The sequence below is a fragment of the Nerophis lumbriciformis genome, linkage group LG13 (genome assembly GCF_033978685.3).
Source record: "Nerophis lumbriciformis linkage group LG13, RoL_Nlum_v2.1, whole genome shotgun sequence".
Lineage (NCBI taxonomy): Eukaryota > Metazoa > Chordata > Actinopteri > Syngnathiformes > Syngnathidae > Nerophis > Nerophis lumbriciformis.
The window spans coordinates 7,751,744-7,772,492 of NC_084560.2; the positions used below are offsets into that span (position 1 = coordinate 7,751,744).

Sequence of the window (20,749 nt, forward strand, 5' to 3'; positions counted from 1 at the left end):
ATATTGTGTACTTAAATATTGTTAAGACGAAAAGGGGAAAAAAAACAAATAAAATAAAATAAAAACAGACATTCCTTTTGTAAATGTTATTTATGACTAATAAGTAAAGTGAAATTTAGTGCCAGTGAAAGGTTTGTTTCATCAATAGCAAGAACTATTTTTATAAAGTATTTTCTGTGTTCCTCGGCTGTGGTCCGTATGAGTCGCAGCGGCAGTTGTAATACACTTTTCCACCACTTGTAGCAGTAATGACAATATCAAACAAACAGAAAAAAATGTGGCGCTAAATTAATAGAGGAGTTTCTTAAGCGCAAAAACTAGGACTAAAGTGGTGTAACTGCATTTTCATTTGCACTTTAATTTTATTGACAGTTTAGGAACGAAACATATTTACTAATATTAATTATTAATTCAGCACATACTTGTCCAGGGTGTACCCTGCCTTCCGCTCCAGCGACCCCGAAGGGAATAAGCGGTAGAAAATGGATGGATGGATGGATATTTGTATGTAAAAGGTATTTTCATCCGTTTTAATGAGTCCCTTTTATTGCAGTTTATTTGGCTCCTACTTATTTTTGTAATCAGCCTGACCTGAGCCGAAGGTTTATGAGTCAAATAAGTCTGTGTTTTTCAACCTTTTTTGAGCCAAGGCACATTTTTTGTGTTGAAAAAATCCGGAGGCACACCACCAGCAGAAATCATTAAAAAACGAAACTCAGTTGACAGTAAAAAGTCGTTGCCGCAATTGTTGGATATGACGATAAAGCATAACCAAGCATGCATCATTCAATATAGTTCTTGTCTCAAAGTAGGTGTACTGTCACTGCCTGTCACATCACACCCTGACTTATTTGGACTTTTTTGCTGTTTTCCTGTGTGTGGTGTTTTACTTCTTGTCTTGTGCTCCTATTTTGGTGGCTTTTTCTCTTTTTTTGGTGTTTTCCTGTAGCAGTTTCATGTCTTCCTTTGAGCAATATTTCCCACATCTACTTTGTTTTAGCAATCAAGAATATTTCAGTTGTTTTTCATCCTTCTTTTTGGGGACATTGTTGATTGTCATGTCATGTTCGGATGAACACTGTGGACGTCGTTTTTGCTCTACCGTAAGTCTTTGCTGTCGTCCAGCATTCTGTTTTTGTTGACTTTGTAGCCAGTTCAGTTTTAGTTTCGTTCTGCATAGCCTTCCCTAAGCTTCCATGCCTTTTCTTAGGGTCACTCACCTTTTGTTTATTTTTGGTTTAAGCATTAAGACACATTTTTACCTGCACCATGCCTCCCGCTGTTTCCGACATCTACAAAGCAATTAGCACCGGCTGCCACCTACTAATATGGAAGAGTATTACACGGTTACTCTGCCGAGCTCTAGACAACACAGACACTCAACAACAACACATCATTTGCAGACTACAATTACTGGTTTGCAAAAAATATTTTTAACCCAAATAGGTGAAATGAGGTAACCTCCCACAACACACCAGACTGTATGTTGAAAAACACTAAAATAAGTAATAATATTTGTGATTTACATCTGAAAAGGTTGTTAGCTTGTTCAACTGTAAGTAGGTTAAATAGAATTATTGAATACGATTAAAATCAGAGTAAGATATTTGAGTGGGCCCCGGATCCCTCTGTAGCGGTAAAGTCGGGCCCTGAGGTCAAAAAGGTTAAGAAACCGTTGATTTAGGCCAGGGGTGCTCATTACGTCGATCGCGATCTACCAGTCGATCTCGGAGGGTGTGTCAGTCGATCACCAGCCAGGCATTAAAAAAATAGTCCTAAAAATGAGCGATCATAAATCTTCACTATGACGTCACCTTTGTCACTTGATTGACATTCACGGCACCCGAGGGTCTTCTGAGATGACGCTGGCTGCTGCCAGCTCATTAAAATTACCGACTGGAAGGCGAGAAACACTTTATTTCAACAGACTCTGGCGCCGTACCTGTCGTCAAAACTCCAAAGACCGACTGCACAGTTGCACAATAAAAGCTCTGCTTCATCCTGCCTGCGCTACCAAAATAAGAGTCAGAAAGCTGGCGTGCACAAGCTAGCAAGCTACGGAGTTTGCCGACAATGTATTTCTTGTAAAGTGTATACAAAGGAGTACGGAAGCTGGACAAATAAGATGCCAAAAACCAACCACTTTCATGTGGTATTGGACAGAAAGGAGGACTTTTTTTCTCCATTCAAAAATGCGGACGTTATCATCACCACTGTCTGATTCCAATCAATGCAAGTCATCACAATCAGGTAATACACCAACTTATATTCTTGTCTTCATGAAAGAAAGGAATCTCTATGTGTTAAACATGCTTGTATTATCTTTAACCACCTTTAAGTTGTTAACAATGTTAACTATATGTGTTAAACATGCTTGTTTTATCTTTAACCACATTTAAGTTGTAAACAATATTAACTATTTGTGTTAAAAATGCTTGTATTATTTTTAAACAACTTTAACTTGTTAACAATATTAACTATATGTGTTAAACATGCTTGCATTATCTTTAAACACCCTTAACTTGTTAACAATATTAACTATATGTATTAAACATACTTGTATTATCATTAAACACCTTTAATGTATTAACAATATTAACTATATGTGTTAAACATGCTTGCATTATCATTAAACACCTTTAACTTGTTAACAAAAACATATATTTCATAAATAAGTAAATATAAATTATATATATGAATGAGGTAGATCCCCACGACTTGATCAATTGAAAAGTAGCTCGCCTGCAGAAAAAGTGTGAGCACCCCTGATTTAGGCACTTAAATTATGGAGGAATAATTTCTATCTTGAGCATTTTGTGCAGTTTTTGCAGGAGAAGGTGCGAGTGTGTGCATGTACTCCGGGCACTAGAATGTCATGATTACGCAAAATTGCAAATGTAGGTCATTGCAACCTTTTAGCGTTTCGTTTTCATCTTTTTTGTACATGCAAAAAAAAAAAGGTTTAAAGAGTTCACTAATTAGCGCGACGCATTAACGTGAAATTAAAATCTTGTCCCCCGGAGAGGCAATTATTTTGTGTGTGATATTTACTGAATTCAATAGCGGCGAAAAAGACAACGTTGTTCCTTTCATCTGGCAGCAAGAGGGAGTGTGTGCGTTTGTGAAAACAGACGTAGCGCGCGGGTCTCCTCAAAGTGGACGTGAGATAAAGAACAATGTCTTCATGGGTTTGCCCGCAGCCAAGCCACAGCAGCAGATCCATCAAGTCTATGAATTGAGAGCAATTAGACTTAATCCGTACAGCATGAGCTGGAAACAGAGGGGGTCTGTCATTGTATGTCTGGGAAGCAAGGGGGTCTCTGTCGGACAACTAAACAAAGTACTTTATCCCTACAAGGTTTCTCCTTCCCATTGGGTTGAGTTTTTTCTTGCCTTATGTGAGATTTGAGCAGATGATGTCGTTGTGGCTTGTGCAGCCCGTTGAGACGTTTGTGATTAAAGGCTATAGAAGTCAACCTTGATTGATTGATTGACGTTTGACTGGACTACTCACCATTTGCTTCTCTTGCCTCTCCAGTGCCACCCGGTCTCTTGTGATGTGCCTCTGGGTGCCACGCAACTCCCTCGACTGTTCCTTGATGACATCTTAGGGAAAGGCAAGAATTTAAAATGAATTAGTGAACAAATTCAACTGGGAAAAGGTTGGACGTCCCAAATACATGTACTTCCGTCAATCAAACTCTGTCTTTAGTACCGAACAATGACACAAAGCGACTCGGTAAAGAATCTGGGTATTATGTTCGACCCAACTCTCTCGTTTGAGTCACACATTTAAGAGTGTTACTAAAACGGCCTTCTTTCATCTCCGTAATATTGCTAAAATGTGTTCCATTTTGTCCACCAGCGACGCTGAGATCATTATTCATGCGTTCGTTACGTCTCGTCTCGATTACTGTAACCTATTATTTTCGGGCCTCCCTATGTCTAGCATTAAAAGATTACAGTTGGTACAAAATGCGGCTGCTAGACTTTTGACAACAACATAAAGTTTGATCATATTACGCCTATACTGTATATACCTATATACTAGGGGTGTAACGGTACACAAAAATCTCGGTTTGGTACGTACCTTGGTTTAGAGGTCACGGTTTGGTTCATTTTCGGTACAGTAAGAAAACAAAATATACATTTTTTGGTTATTTATTTACCAAATTTGTAAACAATGGCATAACATATATATACACATAGGGTCCATTGCCAGGGTTAATGTGGTCAACATTAGGGATGTCCCGATCCGATATTTGCCAAAAATTGCGTATCGGCAAAGCATGGGAAAATGCCGATCCAGATCCAGTTTAAAAAAAAAATCCGGTCCGTGTTTTTCAACGCACAGATTTAAATAATACATTCCACTTTTCTGCTGCTCCCTAATTTCCGTTCCGCATTTTCCAGCACACCTTCAACACATCCACAGGTCTGTGAATTCTCACGCAGTTGCTTTTAGCTGCTGGCATTACACGACAGGCTCTTCTCACTCTTTCCTGTGTCTCCCTCTCACAGACAGCAAGCGCACCTTCTTACACACGTCATACGTCACATACGTATACGTCTTCTCCCAGCAGAGAGGTAGCAGCATGGCTAACGTTAGCTGTGATGCTAGCGCAGCCGCTAAGGTGCGCGCCTGCTCAAACGTCCTCTGCGCACAGCAAATCTATGCCACGCACAAAATCAAATAAAAAAATAAGCGCATAACAATTTTCGACACACGGACACGACAGAGAAAACAGTTTTCGTCATCATTGTTCAAATATTGTGACGTCTGTCGAGACGCTTATCTCCATTCGGTGCCACACGTCCACACCATCAAAATGCCGAGGCAAACATTTCCAGATCAACACCATATGAAAAAAATAGTGATTTTTTTAGTTGTGATTTCCTTCTCTGCATGAAAGTAGCATATATTATTGCAGTATGAAGAAGAATGTTTTAATGTAGACATGCAAGCCTTGAAAGAAAATTTTGAAAATCAAGACTACATTTCCTGCAAATGGGTGCATTTCTACCCTATATTTTAACTTTAGATTTATTCTCATATCAAACTCTTTTGGCTGTCTTTTTGACACTTACATCAGGCGCCCCCCTCCACACCCCGGATTATAAATAATGTAAATAATTCAATGTGATTATCTTGTGTGATGACTGTATTATGATGATAGTATATATCTGATAGTATATATCTGTATCATGAATCAATTTAAGTGGACCCCGACTTAAACAAGTTGAAAAACTTATTGGGGTGTTACCATTTAGTGGTCAATTGTACGGAATATGTACTTCACTGTGCAACCTACTAATAAAAGTCTCAATCAATCAATCAAAACACATAGAATCATCATACTGCTGTGATTATATGCATCAAGTGTTCATTCAAGGCTAAGGCAAAATATCGAGATATATATCGTGTATCGCAATATGGCCTTAAAATATCGCAATATTAAAAAAAGGCCATATCGCCCAGCCCTAGTTCAATGATGCCATTTCTGTTTGTCATGTATAATTTTGTCTATTTTGTGTTTATCCTTGAATAAACAGGTCAGTTTCTTGTTACCAACCATTGTGTATTATTCAAACTCCCCTAATTCAGCTGGCTAGTTGTTATCAAGAGTACTAAAACCCTTTTCAACATGATTCTGACAACTAAGTAGGCTAAATAACTTTAAACTTTAATACATGCTCGGATAGGCCAGTATCGGTCAGTATCGGTATCGGATCGGAAGTGCAAAAACAATATCGGTATCGGATCGGAAGTGCAAAAACAATGTCGGTATCGGATCGGAAGTGCAAAAACCTGGATCGGGACATCCCTAATTTTGTCCACCAGCGACGCTGAGATCATTATTCATGCGTTCGTTACGTCTCGTCTCGATTACTGTAACCTATTATTTTCGGGTCTCCCTATGTCTAGCATTAAAAGACTACAGTTGGTACAAAACGCGGCTGCTAGACTTTTGACAAGAACAAGACAGTTTGATCATATTACGCCTATACTGTATATACCTATATATTAGGCGTGTAACGGTACACAAAAATCTCGGTTCGGTACGTACCTTGGTTTAGAGGTCACGGTTTGGTTCATTTTCGGTACAGTAAGAAAACAAAATATAAATTTTTTGGTTATTTATTTACCAAATTTGTAAACAATGGCATAACATATATATACACATAGGGTCCATTGCCAGGGTTAATGTGGTCAACATTAGGGATGTCCCGATCCGATATTTGCCAAAAATTGCGTATCGGCAAAGCATGGGAAAATGCCGATCCAGATCCAGTTTAAAAAAAAAACTCCGGCACAGATTTAAATAATACATTCCACTTTTCTGCTGCTCCCTAATTTCCGTTCCGCATTTTCCAGCACACCTTCAACACATCCACAGGTCTGTGAATTCTCACGCAGTTGCTTTTAGCTGCTGGCAGTACACGACAGGCTCTTCTCACTCTTTCCTGTGTCTCCCTCTCACAGACAGCAAGTGCACCTTCTTACACACGTATACGTCCTCCCCGAGCAGAGAGGTAGCAGCATGGCTAACGTTAGCTGTGATGCTAGCGCAGCCGTGCGAGCAACGCTCCCTCTAAGGTGCTCGCCTGTGCAATTGCGCACGGTTTAAGCGTCCTCTGCGCATAGCAAATCTATGCCACGCACAAAATCAAATAAAAAAATAAGCGCATAACAATTTGACACACGGACACGACAGAGAAAACAGTTTTTGTCATCATTGTTCAAATATTGTGACGTCTGTCGAGACGCTTATCTCCATTCGGTGCCACACGTCCACACCATCAAAATACCGAGGCAAAAAATTCCACATCAACACCGTATGAAAAAATTAGTGATTTTTTTAGTTGTGATTTCCTTCTCTGCATGAACGTTTAAAAGTAGCATATATTAATGCAGTATGAAGAAGAATGTTTTAATGTAGACATGCAAGCATTGAAAGAACATTTTGAAAATCAAGACTACATTTCCTGCAAATGGGTGCATTTCTACCCTATATTTTAACTTTGGATTTATTCTCATATCAAACTCTTTTGGCTGTCTTTTTGACACTTACATCCGGCGCCCCCCTCCACACCCTGGATTATAAATAATTCAATGTGATTATCTTGTGTGATGACTGTATTATGATGATAGTATATATCTGATAGTATATATCTGTATCATGAATCAATTTAAGTGGACCCCGACTTAAACAAGTTGAAAAACGTATTCGGGTGTTACCATTTAGTGGTCAATTGTACGGAATATGTACTTCACTGTGCAACCTACTAATAAAAGTCTCAATCAATCAATCAAAACACATAGAATCATCATACTGCTGTGATTATATGCATCAAGTGTTCATTCAAGGCTAAGGCAAAATATCGAGATATATATTGTGTATCGCAATATGGCCTTAAAATATCGCAATATTAAAAAAAGGCCATATCGACCAGCCCTTGTTTCAATGATGCCATTTCTGTTTGTCATGTATAATGTTGTCTATTTTGTGTTTATCCTTGAATAAACAGGTCAGTTTCTTGTTACCAACCATTGTGTATTATTCAAACTCCCCTAATTCAGCTGGCTAGTTGTTATCAAGAGTACTAAAACCCTTTTCAACATGATTCTGACAACTAAGTAGGCTAAATAACTTTAAACTTTAATACATGCTCGGATAGGCCAGTATCGGTCAGTATCGGTATCGGATCGGAAGTGCAAAAACAATGTCGGTATCGGATCGGAAGTGCAAAAACCTGGATCGGGACATCCCTAATTTTGTCCACCAGCGACGCTGAGATCATTATTCATGCGTTCGTTACGTCTCGTCTCGATTACTGTAACCTATTACCGGTATTTTCGGGTCTCCCTATGTCTAGCATTAAAAGACTACAGTTGGTACAAAACGCGGCTGCTAGACTTTTGACAAGAACAAGACAGTTTGATCATATTACGCCTATACTGTATATACCTATATATTAGGCGTGTAACGGTACACAAAAATCTCGGTTCGGTACGTACCTTGGTTTAGAGGTCATGGTTTGGTTCATTTTCGGTACAGTAAGAAAACAAAATATACATTTTTTGGTTATTTATTTACCAAATTTGTAAACAATGGCATAACATATATATATACACATAGGGTCCATTGCCAGGGTTAATGTGGTCAACATTAGGGATGTCCCGATCCGATATTTGCCAAAAATTGCGTATCGGCAAAGCATGGGAAAATGCCGATCCAGATCCAGTTTAAAAAAAAACTCCGGTCCGTGTTTTCCAACGCACAGATTTAAATAATACATTCCACTTTTCTGCTGCTCCCTAATTTCCGTTCCGCATTTTCCAGCACACCTTCAACACATCCACAGGTCTGTGAATTCTCACGCAGTTGCTTTTAGCTGCTGGCATTACACGACAGGCTCTTCTCACTCTTTCCTGTGTCTCCCTCTCACAGACAGCAAGTGCACCTTCTTACACACGTCACGTCATACGTCACATACGTATACGTCCTCCCCGAGCAGAGAGGTAGCAGCATGGCTAACGTTAGCTGTGATGCTAGCGCAGCCGTGCGAGCAACGCTCCCTCTAAGGTGCTCGCCTGTGCAATTGCGCACTGTTTAAGCGTCCTCTGCGCATAGCAAATCTATGCCACGCACAAAATCAAATAAAAAAATAAGCGCATAACAATTTTCGACACACGGACACGACAGAGAAAACAGTTTTCGTCATCATTGTTCAAATATTGTGACGTCTGTCGAGACGCTTATCTCCATTCGGTGCCACACGTCCACACCATCAAAATGCCGAGGCAAACATTTCCAGATCAACACCATATGAAAAAAATAGTGATTTTTTTAGTTGTGATTTCCTTCTCTGCATGAAAGTAGCATATATTATTGCAGTATGAAGAAGAATGTTTTAATGTAGACATGCAAGCCTTGAAAGAAAATTTTGAAAATCAAGACTACATTTCCTGCAAATGGGTGCATTTCTACCCTATATTTTAACTTTAGATTTATTCTCATATCAAACTCTTTTGGCTGTCTTTTTGACACTTACATCAGGCGCCCCCCTCCACACCCCGGATTATAAATAATGTAAATAATTCAATGTGATTATCTTGTGTGATGACTGTATTATGATGATAGTATATATCTGATAGTATAAATCTGTATCATGAATCAATTTAAGTGGACCCCGACTTAAACAAGTTGAAAAACTTATTGGGGTGTTACCATTTAGTGGTCAATTGTACGGAATATGTACTTCACTGTGCAACCTACTAATAAAAGTCTCAATCAATCAATCAAAACACATAGAATCATCAAACTGCTGTGATTATATGCATCAAGTGTTCATTCAAGGCTAAGGCAAAATATCGAGATATATATCGTGTATCGCAATATGGCCTTAAAATATCGCAATATTAAAAAAAGGCCATATCGCCCAGCCCTAGTTCAATGATGCCATTTCTGTTTGTCATGTATAATTGTGTCTATTTTGTGTTTATCCTTGAATAAACAGGTCAGTTTCTTTTTACCAACCATTGTGTATTATTCAAACTCCCCTAATTCAGCTGGCTAGTTGTTATCAAGAGTACTAAAACCCTTTTCAACATGATTCTGACAACTAAGTAGGCTAAATAACTTTAAACTTTAATACATGCTCGGATAGGCCAGTATCGGTCAGTATCGGTATCGGATCGGAAGTGCAAAAACAATATCGGTATCGGATCGGAAGTGCAAAAACAATGTCGGTATCGGATCGGAAGTGCAAAAACCTGGATCGGGACATCCCTAATTTTGTCCACCAGCGACGCTGAGATCATTATTCATGCGTTCGTTACGTCTCGTCTCGATTACTGTAACCTATTATTTTCGGGTCTCCCTATGTCTAGCATTAAAAGACTACAGTTGGTACAAAACGCGGCTGCTAGACTTTTGACAAGAACAAGACAGTTTGATCATATTACGCCTATACTGTATATACCTATATATTAGGGGTGTAACGGTACACAAAAATCTCGGTTCGGTACGTACCTTGGTTTAGAGGTCACGGTTTGGTTCATTTTCGGTACAGTAAGAAAACAAAATATAAATTTTTTGGTTATTTTTTTACCAAATTTGTAAACAATGGCATAACATATATATACACACAGGGTCCATTGCCAGGGTTAATGTGGTCAACATATATAAAATAAAAACTAAATAAGATAAGGCTCAGAATGGTTTCTTAACAAAACCTTTCTACATATAAAGTGCTTTTTTTGATTGATTGAGACTTTTATTAGTAGATTGCACAGTACAGTACATATTACGTACAGTTGACCACTAAATGGTAACACCCCATTAAGTTTTTCAACTTGTTTAAGTCGGGGTCCACGTTAATCAACATTAAACTGCCTCAAGTTGTTGCTCAGATTAAATAAAATGACAAAACTTTTCTTCTACATATAAAAAGTGCAACATGTAACAGTTTCAAGTCAACTAAGCCTCAGATTAACTTTTCTCCCCCCCCCCCAGCCAGGCTAACTTGGCAGTAAGAGGATATGTGGGCTCATTGTTCTTCCACCATAGAAGTGGGTCAAAATGTAGTTTTAATGCAATATGGACTTATATCTGCTGCTATAAACACATTTGTTATGGCTTTAGCCCTGCCTGACTCGCCGAGGAGAGGCTGCTTGAATACGGTGGTGACGCTTCAAATGGGTTAGCATGTGTTATGAGAGTAGCGTATGTGTGTGTGTGGCCCTTTAATATGTGACAGCATGTGAGGTGAGTGTGTGGGCGAGCGAGGTGAGGGAGCGGTAGAGTGAGTGCGGGGAGTGGCTAGTGTTTTGTTGGATTGGCTGTGTGCAAGACCTCAATAAAGCCACGATTTGCAACTAATCGCCAGACTCGTCATTTACCCTGGAGTCCGGAGCTGTGGAGACCCACTGCCGGGTAGAGTGGAGGGTGTTGCCCCCGAGAATACATCGGCTCTGGAGGAGTGTCTCCCCTGCGCTCCTCGACTACGGTCTGGGAGCCAGAAGAACACATGTTTGATGTGTTGTCAGAAGCAGCTGCTGAACAATGTCGGCAAACCTCCGTCCTCCAATGTTGTATCGCGCAACTAAAGTGTTCCCAAACGGGAGATCTTAACGAGGCAAGAGGGTCTTCCAGCTCTGGATTTTACATGTTGTCCTAGCCCGGTCGCTGCTAGCATTTGTACTCGTTCGGTACACCTCTGAACTGAACCGAAACCCCCATACCGAAACGGTTCAATACAAATACACGTACCATTACACCCCTATTATATACACCTATATACAGTATAAACCTATACTGGCTCATCTGGACTGGCTTCTTGTGCACTTAAGATGTGACTTTAAGGTTTTACTACTTACGTATAAAATACTACACGGTCTAGCTCCGTCCTATCTTGCTGACTGTATTGTACCATATGTCCCGGCAAGAAATCTGCATTCAAAGAACTCCGGCTTTTTGGTGATTCCCAGAGCCCCAAAAAAGTCTACGGGCTCTAGAGCGTTTTCTATTGGGGCTCCAGTACTATGGAATGCCCTACCGGTAACAATTAGAGATGCTACCTCAGTAGAAGCATTTAAGTCCCATCTTAAAACTAATTTGTATACACTAGCATTTAAATAGACCCCTCATCTGTGCATCAGTTGGGGACGTCTCTGCGCAGCTGACTTGTCTCCACTCAAGATGATCTCCTGCTGGCCCCAGTATGGACTGGACTCTCACACTATTAACTAAATCCACAATGGACTGGACTCTGACTATTATGTTGGATCCACTATGGACTGGACTCTCACACTATTATGTTAGATCCACTATGGACTGGACTCTCACACTATTATGTTAGATCCACTATGGACTGGACTCTCACACTATTAACGAGATCCACTATGGACTGGACTCTCACACTATTAACTAGATCCACAAATGGACTGGACTCTCACACTAATATGTTAGATCCACTATGGACTGAACTCTCACACTATTAACTAGATCCACTATGGACTGGACTCCCACACTATTATGTTAGATCCACTATGGACTGGACTCTCACACTATTAACTAGATCCACTATGGACTGGACTCTCACACTATTATGTTAGATCCACTACGGACTGGACTCTCACACTATTATCTTAGATCCACTATGGACTGGACTCTCACACTATGATGTTAGATCTACTATGGACTGGACTCTCACACTATTAACTAGATCCACTATGGACTGGATTCTCACACTATTATGTTAGATCCACTATGAACTGGACTCTCACACTATTATGTTAGATCCACTATGGACTGGACTCTCATAATATTATGTTAGATCCACCATGGACTGGACTCTCACACTATCAACGAGATCCACTATGGACTGGACTCTCACACTATTAACTAGATCCACTATGGACTGGACTCTCACACTATTATGTTAGATCCACTATAGACTGGACTCTCACACTATTATGTTAGATCCACTATGAACTGGACTCTCACACTATTAACTAGATCCACTATGGACTGGACTCTCATACTATTAACTAGATCCACTATGGACTGGACTCTCACACTATTATGTTAGATCCACTATGAACTGGACTCTCACACTATTAACTAGATCCACTATGGACTGGACTCTCATACTATTAACTAGATCCACTATGGACTGGACTCTCACACTATTATGTTAGATCCACTATGGACTGGACTCTCACACTATTAACTAGATTCACAAATGGACTGGACTCTCACACTATTATGTTAGATCCACTATGGACTGAGCTCTCACACTATTAACTAGATCCACTATGGACTGGACTCTCACACTATTATGTTAGATCCACTATGGACTGGACTCTCACACTATTAACTAGATCCACTATGGACGGGACTCTCACACTAGAATGTTAGATCTACTATGGACTGGACTCTCACATTATTAACTAGATCCACTATGGACTGGATTCTCACACTATTATGTTAGATCCACTATGAACTGGACTCTCACACTATTATGTTAGATCCACTATGGACTGCCCTCTCACACTATTATGTTAGATCCACTATGGACTGGACTCTCACACTATTAACTAGATCCAATATGGACTGGACTCTTACAGTATTATGTTAGATCCACTATGGACTGGACTCTCACACTATTATGTTAGATCCACTATGGACTGGACTCTCACATTATTAACTAGATCCACTATGGACTGGACTCTTACAGTATTATGTTAGATCCACTATGGACTGGACTCTCACACTATTATGTTAGATCCACTATGGACTGGACTCTCACACTATTAACTAGATCCACTCGACGTTCATTGCACCGGTCGCCCGGTGGTCCCCTCCAAGGTTTTTCATTGTATCCCATTGGGTTGAGTTCTTTCTTGCCTTGATGTGGGATCTGAGCCCAGGATGTCGTTGTGGATTGTGTAGCCCTTTGAGACACTTGTGATTTAGGGCTATATAAATAGACTTTGATTGATTGACTGATACTGAGTTCCCATTAACATAAAATCAAGTTGCCATATTTCGATACTTTGCTGTATGTGATGTCACGTTCAGTTGCAGACTGGACACTGGCTCAAGCACTTGGTGGGTAAACCTCGTCATATTGTACCGTCGCTAGGTAATAATAGGGCAACTATCCATTCTAACAAAGCAAGCATTCTGTTACGTCTTGGTCGCCTGCTTATTCGCTGGTCGTTTCCCCAAGATGCGGATGGACGTTCGGAAGCAGTGTGCAGGTGAGAGAGATTATTTATTTCCAAAAAATCAAGCAAGAATAGGAAAACAGAAAAGTGTGCCAATTGCACGGGAAACTATGGTAAAGGCTTAACCAAAAGAACAAGGAGTAAGGTTAACCAACGTAACTGTTGCGTATAGCAAACAAAACAACTAGGCAGAGTGTGGCGAGAGGCAGGAATAAATAGCTCTGATTAGTGACCGGGAGCAGGTGAGCGTCCCGACCACTAACCAGAGGCAGGTGACAATAATCAGCACCCATGGCAACAGAGAAACAAACCAGGGTGCTGAAACAGAACTAAATCAACAACTAAGGAATTACTAAACCTAAACAAAACATGAGCCGGGCAACGGATCATCACACATTCCTAACAAAAAGCGCTCAAAAGTAAGGCTCCGCTTTTGAAAATGTGCTAGCTCGATGCTAATTTACATTGGGTATCCCATTTCCGTGCTACTGATTAGCATTACCGACTGAAACACCTCCAAATTTGGTGAGCAAAACTAAATGTGACGCATGCAGAGAGCAGGAGATAGTTTGCAAGTACAAAGTATTTAATCTTTGACAAAACAAAAGACATGTGCAGCTGGGAGTGCACTCGAAGCATAGGGAAAGCTATGTAATACAAAATGAAACTAAACCGGTTTCAATGTAAACCTCACAGAATGCTGGAAGACAGCAAACATTTACAAACATGAAGCATGCATTCAAAATATTCACAAAACAATGTTCCAATCAAGACCGCAACAACAGCTAACAGACAAAGTTGCGAACTGAGAACAGGTAAAGGTGCGAGTAAAACCAGAAACAAGAAGTGGAAACTAGGAATTTAAGAGTACTAGACCGGACCTAAAACACCAAACACAAGAAAACGTCCACAAAACTAAAACAAGGCATGACTTTTGCTACAGGTCATGACACTAAAACTACAGCGTCCGTTGCAATCGAACAGTATTCAGTACAATACGTACAGTGTAAACACTTTGTAGGGCTCAACAAGACTGCCACAATTAATTCAATATTAGAGACAACGCACCTGAGACACACTGAAATTAAGGCATATCGGCAAATGAGACGTGTAAGAAAACAAGATATAACAACTGGAGAGCAGTTATTGTTATCAGCTCAGTATTAAAGTCATGTTTTACCGACAATTTTTATTCAATATACATAATAAAAATATAGACATTTAAAACAAATATGTTCTGCTTAGCCATTACTGGTAACATCGGCTAGCCAGTGGAGTTCCCAGCTACCGGGAATTGGTACCGTATCGGTTTCAATGTGAAGGGTAGCCATTCCTACATAACAAAGCCCACCAAACATCTTTTGCTACTGGATTCATGAATTCAGTTCCATGCTTTCCAATGCAAAAGTGGATGAAAGCAAAGCAAGAATTTGAGTGTTAAAGCACATAAAAATGTGAACAATTGTAAAAAATAACTGCAGTGAATCAGCATTTGTAATATTTTCCTCATGTAATCACAGAGTAACCAACATTTTAGATACCTCTCAAGTTGTCTATTTTTCTTTTCTATTCTATTTCTTATTGGATGTTCTTATACTGTAGAGGTGTAGTTAACATTCTACTCAACACAACTGAAAATATGCCATTTGCACATTTGTAGTCACTGTCAGAATAATTGTATATACCGTATTTTCCGTACTATTAGCCGCACCTAAAAACCACAAATTTACTCAAAAGCTGACAGTGCGGCTTTTAACCCGGTGCGCTTTATATATGGATTAATATTAAGATTCATTTTCATAAAGTTTCGGTCTCGCAACTACGGTAAACAGCCGCCATCTTTTTTCCCCGTAGAAGAGGAAGTGCTTCTTCTTCTACGCAAGCAACCGCCAAGGTAAGCACCCGCCCCCATAGAACAGGAAGCGCTTCTTCTTCTACTGTAAGCAACCACCCGCCCGCGTAGAAGAAGAAAAAGAGCGCGGATATTACCGTACGTTTCATTTCCTTTGTGTGTTTACATCTGTAAAGACCACAAAATGGCTCCTACTAAGCGACAGGGATCCGGTTCATGAAAAGACGCAATCTCTCCATCCGCACACGGATTACTATTTCACAGCAACTGCCTAAAGACTTTCAAGAAAAGCTGGCTACTTTCCGTGCATATTGTAAAAACAAGATAGCTGAAAAAAAGATCCGGCCAGAGAACATTATCAACATGGACGAGGTTCCACTGACTTTTGATATTCCTGTGAACCGCACTGTGGATACAACGGGAGCACGTACGGTGAATATTCGCACCACAGGGAATGAGAAGTCATCCTTCACTGTGGTTCTAGCTTGCCATGCTAATGGCCAGAAACTTCCACCCATGGTGATATTCAAAAGGAAGACCTTGCTAAAAGAGACCTTTCCAGCCGGCGTCATCATAAAAGCTAACTCGAAGGGATGGATGAAGAAAAGATGAGCGAGTGGTTAAGGTAAGTTTAAGTTTACGCGAAGAGGCCGGGTGGCTTTTTTCACGCAGCTCCGTCCATGTTGATATACGATTCCATGCGCGCCCACATCACGCTGGTTTTAATATATTATTAAAGTTTGACTGACCTATTTGACTGTTTTTTTGACATTCCTTTAGCGCAGTTAGATGCGGCTTACAACACGGGGCGGCTTATAGGTGGACAAAGTTTTGAAATTTGAAGGCGCGGCTTATAACCCAGGGCGCCTTATGGTGCGGAAAATACGGTAAGTTATCACACAACTTGTTTTCCCATGAGTTCAGGTTGCCCTGCGAGAAGACCAAAGCTGTCTTTGATCTTATCAAGCAAAAGGCCCACCGCTTGTAAACCTCGACTGTGTGCGATGGGATGCGACGTGGAGGTGTCGGTTTCTTTGATCTATTGGACAGCCACAGGAAGACCTTACCATGACCCGAAATCTACAAAGCAGAGAGGGGGCAAACCTGACACCGCTCCAAGCATCTTTTTGTTTGAACTGTTCATGACCCAGCGCAGCAGCTGTTTATGACCCCTCCCCTTAGAAGCAGCTGCAGCTATGTAATCAGGAAATGCCCAAATAAAGGGAGAGGCGTGGCGCCCTTCCTCAGAGCGTGGGGCGACATTGTATGAGGGTGCAAGGGCACGCGCTCTCCTCATGAGCTAAACTTAATCCTGTCTCTGTTTGATTCCTTGCTTCTTGTCTTTGTTTAATAGATAGTTGGGTGTTTGAACCTGACAGTCACCCCTAAAAACACAAAACAGATTAGTGCTGTGAAGAACAATTCTAGCTATTTGCATTGTTCTTCTACCTTGGCCATCATTTATTAGCCTTTTTGCTGGGTTGTCAATAATTGGCTCTGACAAGGTATCAGGGGATGTGAGTCATTGAGGTATGGTTTTTAAATCTGTAAAGCACTTTGTGTTGCATTTCTTTTATGTCTGAAAAGTTTGATTGATTGATCAAATCCAACCAATAACCCACCCACAGAGGTAGTATCTGGGCTTGTAACTAGACTTTGCTTTGATTGGCTCAGGGGTCAGAGAGGGCTGTCCAGTATGAAAAAGTTCCCCGGTTCACATCCTGCTTGCTGCTGCTGTTGTTGTGCCCTTGGGCAGGACACCAGGCCCACATTGCCATCTGGGTCGCCCACGCAAGGGACGCTTCACCGAACGAGAAGCTGAACCAGGACCAGCCAGATATGGTCCGACACACCAGGGCTTCCCACTGCGCCTCAAATGCACAGATGTTGTACATGTGACAATGCATATGTTTTTTCTTCTTAATACGTGTAACCAATACAAATGAGTAAAATCAGGAAATGCTTTGAGGCTATTAAGTGTGTTTTATCTGATTAGTCGCTTAATTGAACAAACTAATTGATATATTACTTGATCAGCCAGCGGATGTGTGCATAAAAGGGAACAATAGAAATCTAAGAAAGGTGCCAAGTCTTACACTTCTCTAGCCCGATGCGCGGAAAGTAGGTTTAGAACTAATAATCAATTAAATAAATTAATTTGATTAGAAAAACGTGTTGATTGATATTCTGTTGCTTTGATTCATCGTGTATTGAGTGTAACTGATAAAAACGGAACCGCATGGGGTGCCTGCAACTTTAAATACGCGGACATAGTCTCCGCACGGCTTCAAAGGATGTGATCTGCTCGCATTTGAACCGATACGGTACCAATTCCCGGCAACTGGGAACCAATACCGGTTAGGGATGTCCCGATCCAGGTTTTTGCACTTCCGATCCGATACCGATACTGACTGATACCGATACTGACCGATAATGGCCTATCCGAGCATGTATTAAAGTTTAAAGTTATTTAGCCTACTTAGTTGTCAGAATCATGTTGAAAAGGGTTTTAGTACTCTTGATAACAACTAGCCAGCTGAATTAGGTGAGTTTGAATAATACACAATGGTTGGTAACAAGAAACTGACCTGTTTATTCAAGGATAAACACAAAATAGACAAAATTATACATGACAAACAGAAATGGCATCATTGAACTAGGGCTGGGCGATATGGCCTTTTTTTAATATTGCGATATTTTAAGGCCATATTGCGATACACGATATATATCTCAATATTTTGCCTTAGCCTTGAATGAACACTTGATGCATATAATCACAGCAGTATGATGATTCTGTGTGTTTTGATTGATTGATTGAGACTTTTATTAGTAGGTTGCACAGTGAAGTACATATTCCGTACAATTGACCACTAAATGGTAACACCCCAATAAGTTTTTCAACTTGTTTAAGTCGGGGTCCACTTAAATTGATTCATGATACAGATTTATACTATCAGATATATACTATCATCATAATACAGTCATCACACAAGATAATCACATTGAATTATTTACATTATTTATAATCCAGGGTGTGGAGGGGGGCGCCGGATGTAAGTGTCAAAAAGACAGCCAAAAGAGTTTGATATGAGAATAAATCTAAAGTTAAAATATAGGGTAGAAATGCACCCATTTGCAGGAAATGTAGTCTTGATTTTCAACATTTTCTTTTAAGGCTTGCATGTCTACATTAAAACATTCTTCTTCATACTGCATTAATATATGCTACTTTTAAACTTTCATGCAGAGAAGGAAATCACAACTAAAAAAAATCACAAATTTTTTCATACGGTGTTGATCTGGAAATTTTTGCCTCTGCATTTTGATGGTGTGGGCGTGTGGCACCGAACGGAGATAAGCGTCTCGACAGACGTTATAATATTTGAACAATGATGACGAAAACTGTTTTCTCTGTCGTGTCGGTGTGTCGAAAATTGTTATGCGCTTATTTTTTTATTTGATTTTGTGCGTGGCATATAATTGCTATGCGCAGAGGACGTTTAAACAGTGCGCAATTGCACAAGCGCGCACCTTAGAGAGAACGTTGGTCACACGGCTGCGCGAGCATCACAGCTAACGTTAGCCATGCTGCTACCTCTCTGCTCGGGGAGGACGTATACGTATGTGACGTATGACGTGACAGTATGTGACGTATGACGTGACAGTATGTGACGTGTGTAAGAAGGTGCGCTTGCTGTCTGTGAGAAGCACAGACACAGAAAAGAGTGAGAAGAGCCTGTCGTGTAATGCCAGCAGCTAAAAGCAACTGCGTTAGAATCCACAGACCTGTGGATGTGTTGAAGGTGTGCTGGAAAATGCGGAACGTAAATTATAGGGAGCAGCAGAAAAGTGGAATGTATTATTTAAATAGGTGCGTTGGAAAACACGGAGCAGAGTTTTTTTTTAACTGGATCTGGATCGGCATTTTCCCATGCCTTGCCGATACGCATTTTTTTGCAAATATTGGCGGCCGATCGGATCCAAATATCGGATCGGGACATCCCTAATACCGGTACTCAACGGTATCAACTTTCGGTGCTTTTGTATATGTCAATAAATATTAATTGTTTTTAATAATAAAATTACATTTCCATTGCAACATTTGAAAATGATAGCTGCTGTCCAGTTACCGGTATATCGTGTTTCATTACCGCATTTCTGAGTAAGTCGGTATGACATGAAAGTGCATTTGCAGTTACAAGTCCAATACATTAAATTGTGTTTTTTTTGTTTTTTGTTGCACCCCAAAAAGTGGTAATACTGCAAGTATTGTAATTACTACCAAACAGCTGTTTGATTGTAACGTTCATCTTAGTCGTGATTTTCATTCAACACATTTGGAGGTGTTGAAATCGCCATGTATAATCGCTAATGCTAATCAGTAGCATTTCAATAGCAAAGCCAATTTATCTTAGCATCAAGCTAGCACATTTTGGATAAGTCTTCTTTGGCAGCTTAGTCACAGATGACCATGCTAATTTACGCTCTTGTGTCAGACACTTATTTCAATTTGTTAATTTTTTTTATTTAATTTATTTTAAATTTTGTAATGGTACTTTAATTATTATTAAGTTTATTTATTTATTTTTTTAATTTAAATTGTTTTGTCATCCTGTTTTAGTCAAATATTAGTAATATCTTTTCAGTTTTAATGAGTGTTATAGTTATACAATGCACATATTTAATTATAATTTTCACATTTTAACTTGATGTTTTGTTGATACGGTACATTCATGTTTGTTGACAACGCCTAGCATGGCTGTACAAGCCAATTCTTGAGTGACAGTCCCTGTTGCACTTAGTGCAAACATGTGTAGAGACTTCCTCCCGCTCCTGCTGTGCGATGGTATTTGCAGTACGTTTCCACCTGTCTCTCTTCTCCTCTGCAAGCTGGCCTCTCCTCAAAATCAGCCTCTGCGATACCCCGTCTCACCGCTTGACGCCAGACATTTCGGTTTTCCGCCTGTATCTCCCAGCTGTCTAGAGGAATATTACACGCCTTCAGATCTCTCTTGCATGCGTCCTTGAACCGGAGGGAGGGAAAGCCAATTTATCTTAGCATCAAGCTAGCACATTTTGGATAAGTAGAGCCTCACTTAACTTACTTTAGAGCGTTGTTTTAATCATACTTTGGAGCGTTTTTTTTTTTAATCAATCAC

General features: G+C 40.1%; 1 protein-coding gene across 2 annotated transcripts in view; it reads right to left on the reverse strand.

Moving 5' to 3' along the window:
* The window catches only part of chmp2ba (charged multivesicular body protein 2Ba), a 108,088-nt gene that overhangs the window by 30,209 nt on the left and 57,130 nt on the right, over positions 1 to 20,749 (reverse strand). For both annotated transcript variants that reach the window (XM_061971754.2, XM_061971753.1), the window contains exon 2: positions 3,515 to 3,606. In XM_061971754.2, coding sequence (XP_061827738.1) covers positions 3,515 to 3,517 — 3 coding nt within the window. In that variant the 5' untranslated portion in view covers positions 3,518 to 3,606. The remainder of the gene's footprint in view (positions 1 to 3,514; positions 3,607 to 20,749) is intronic.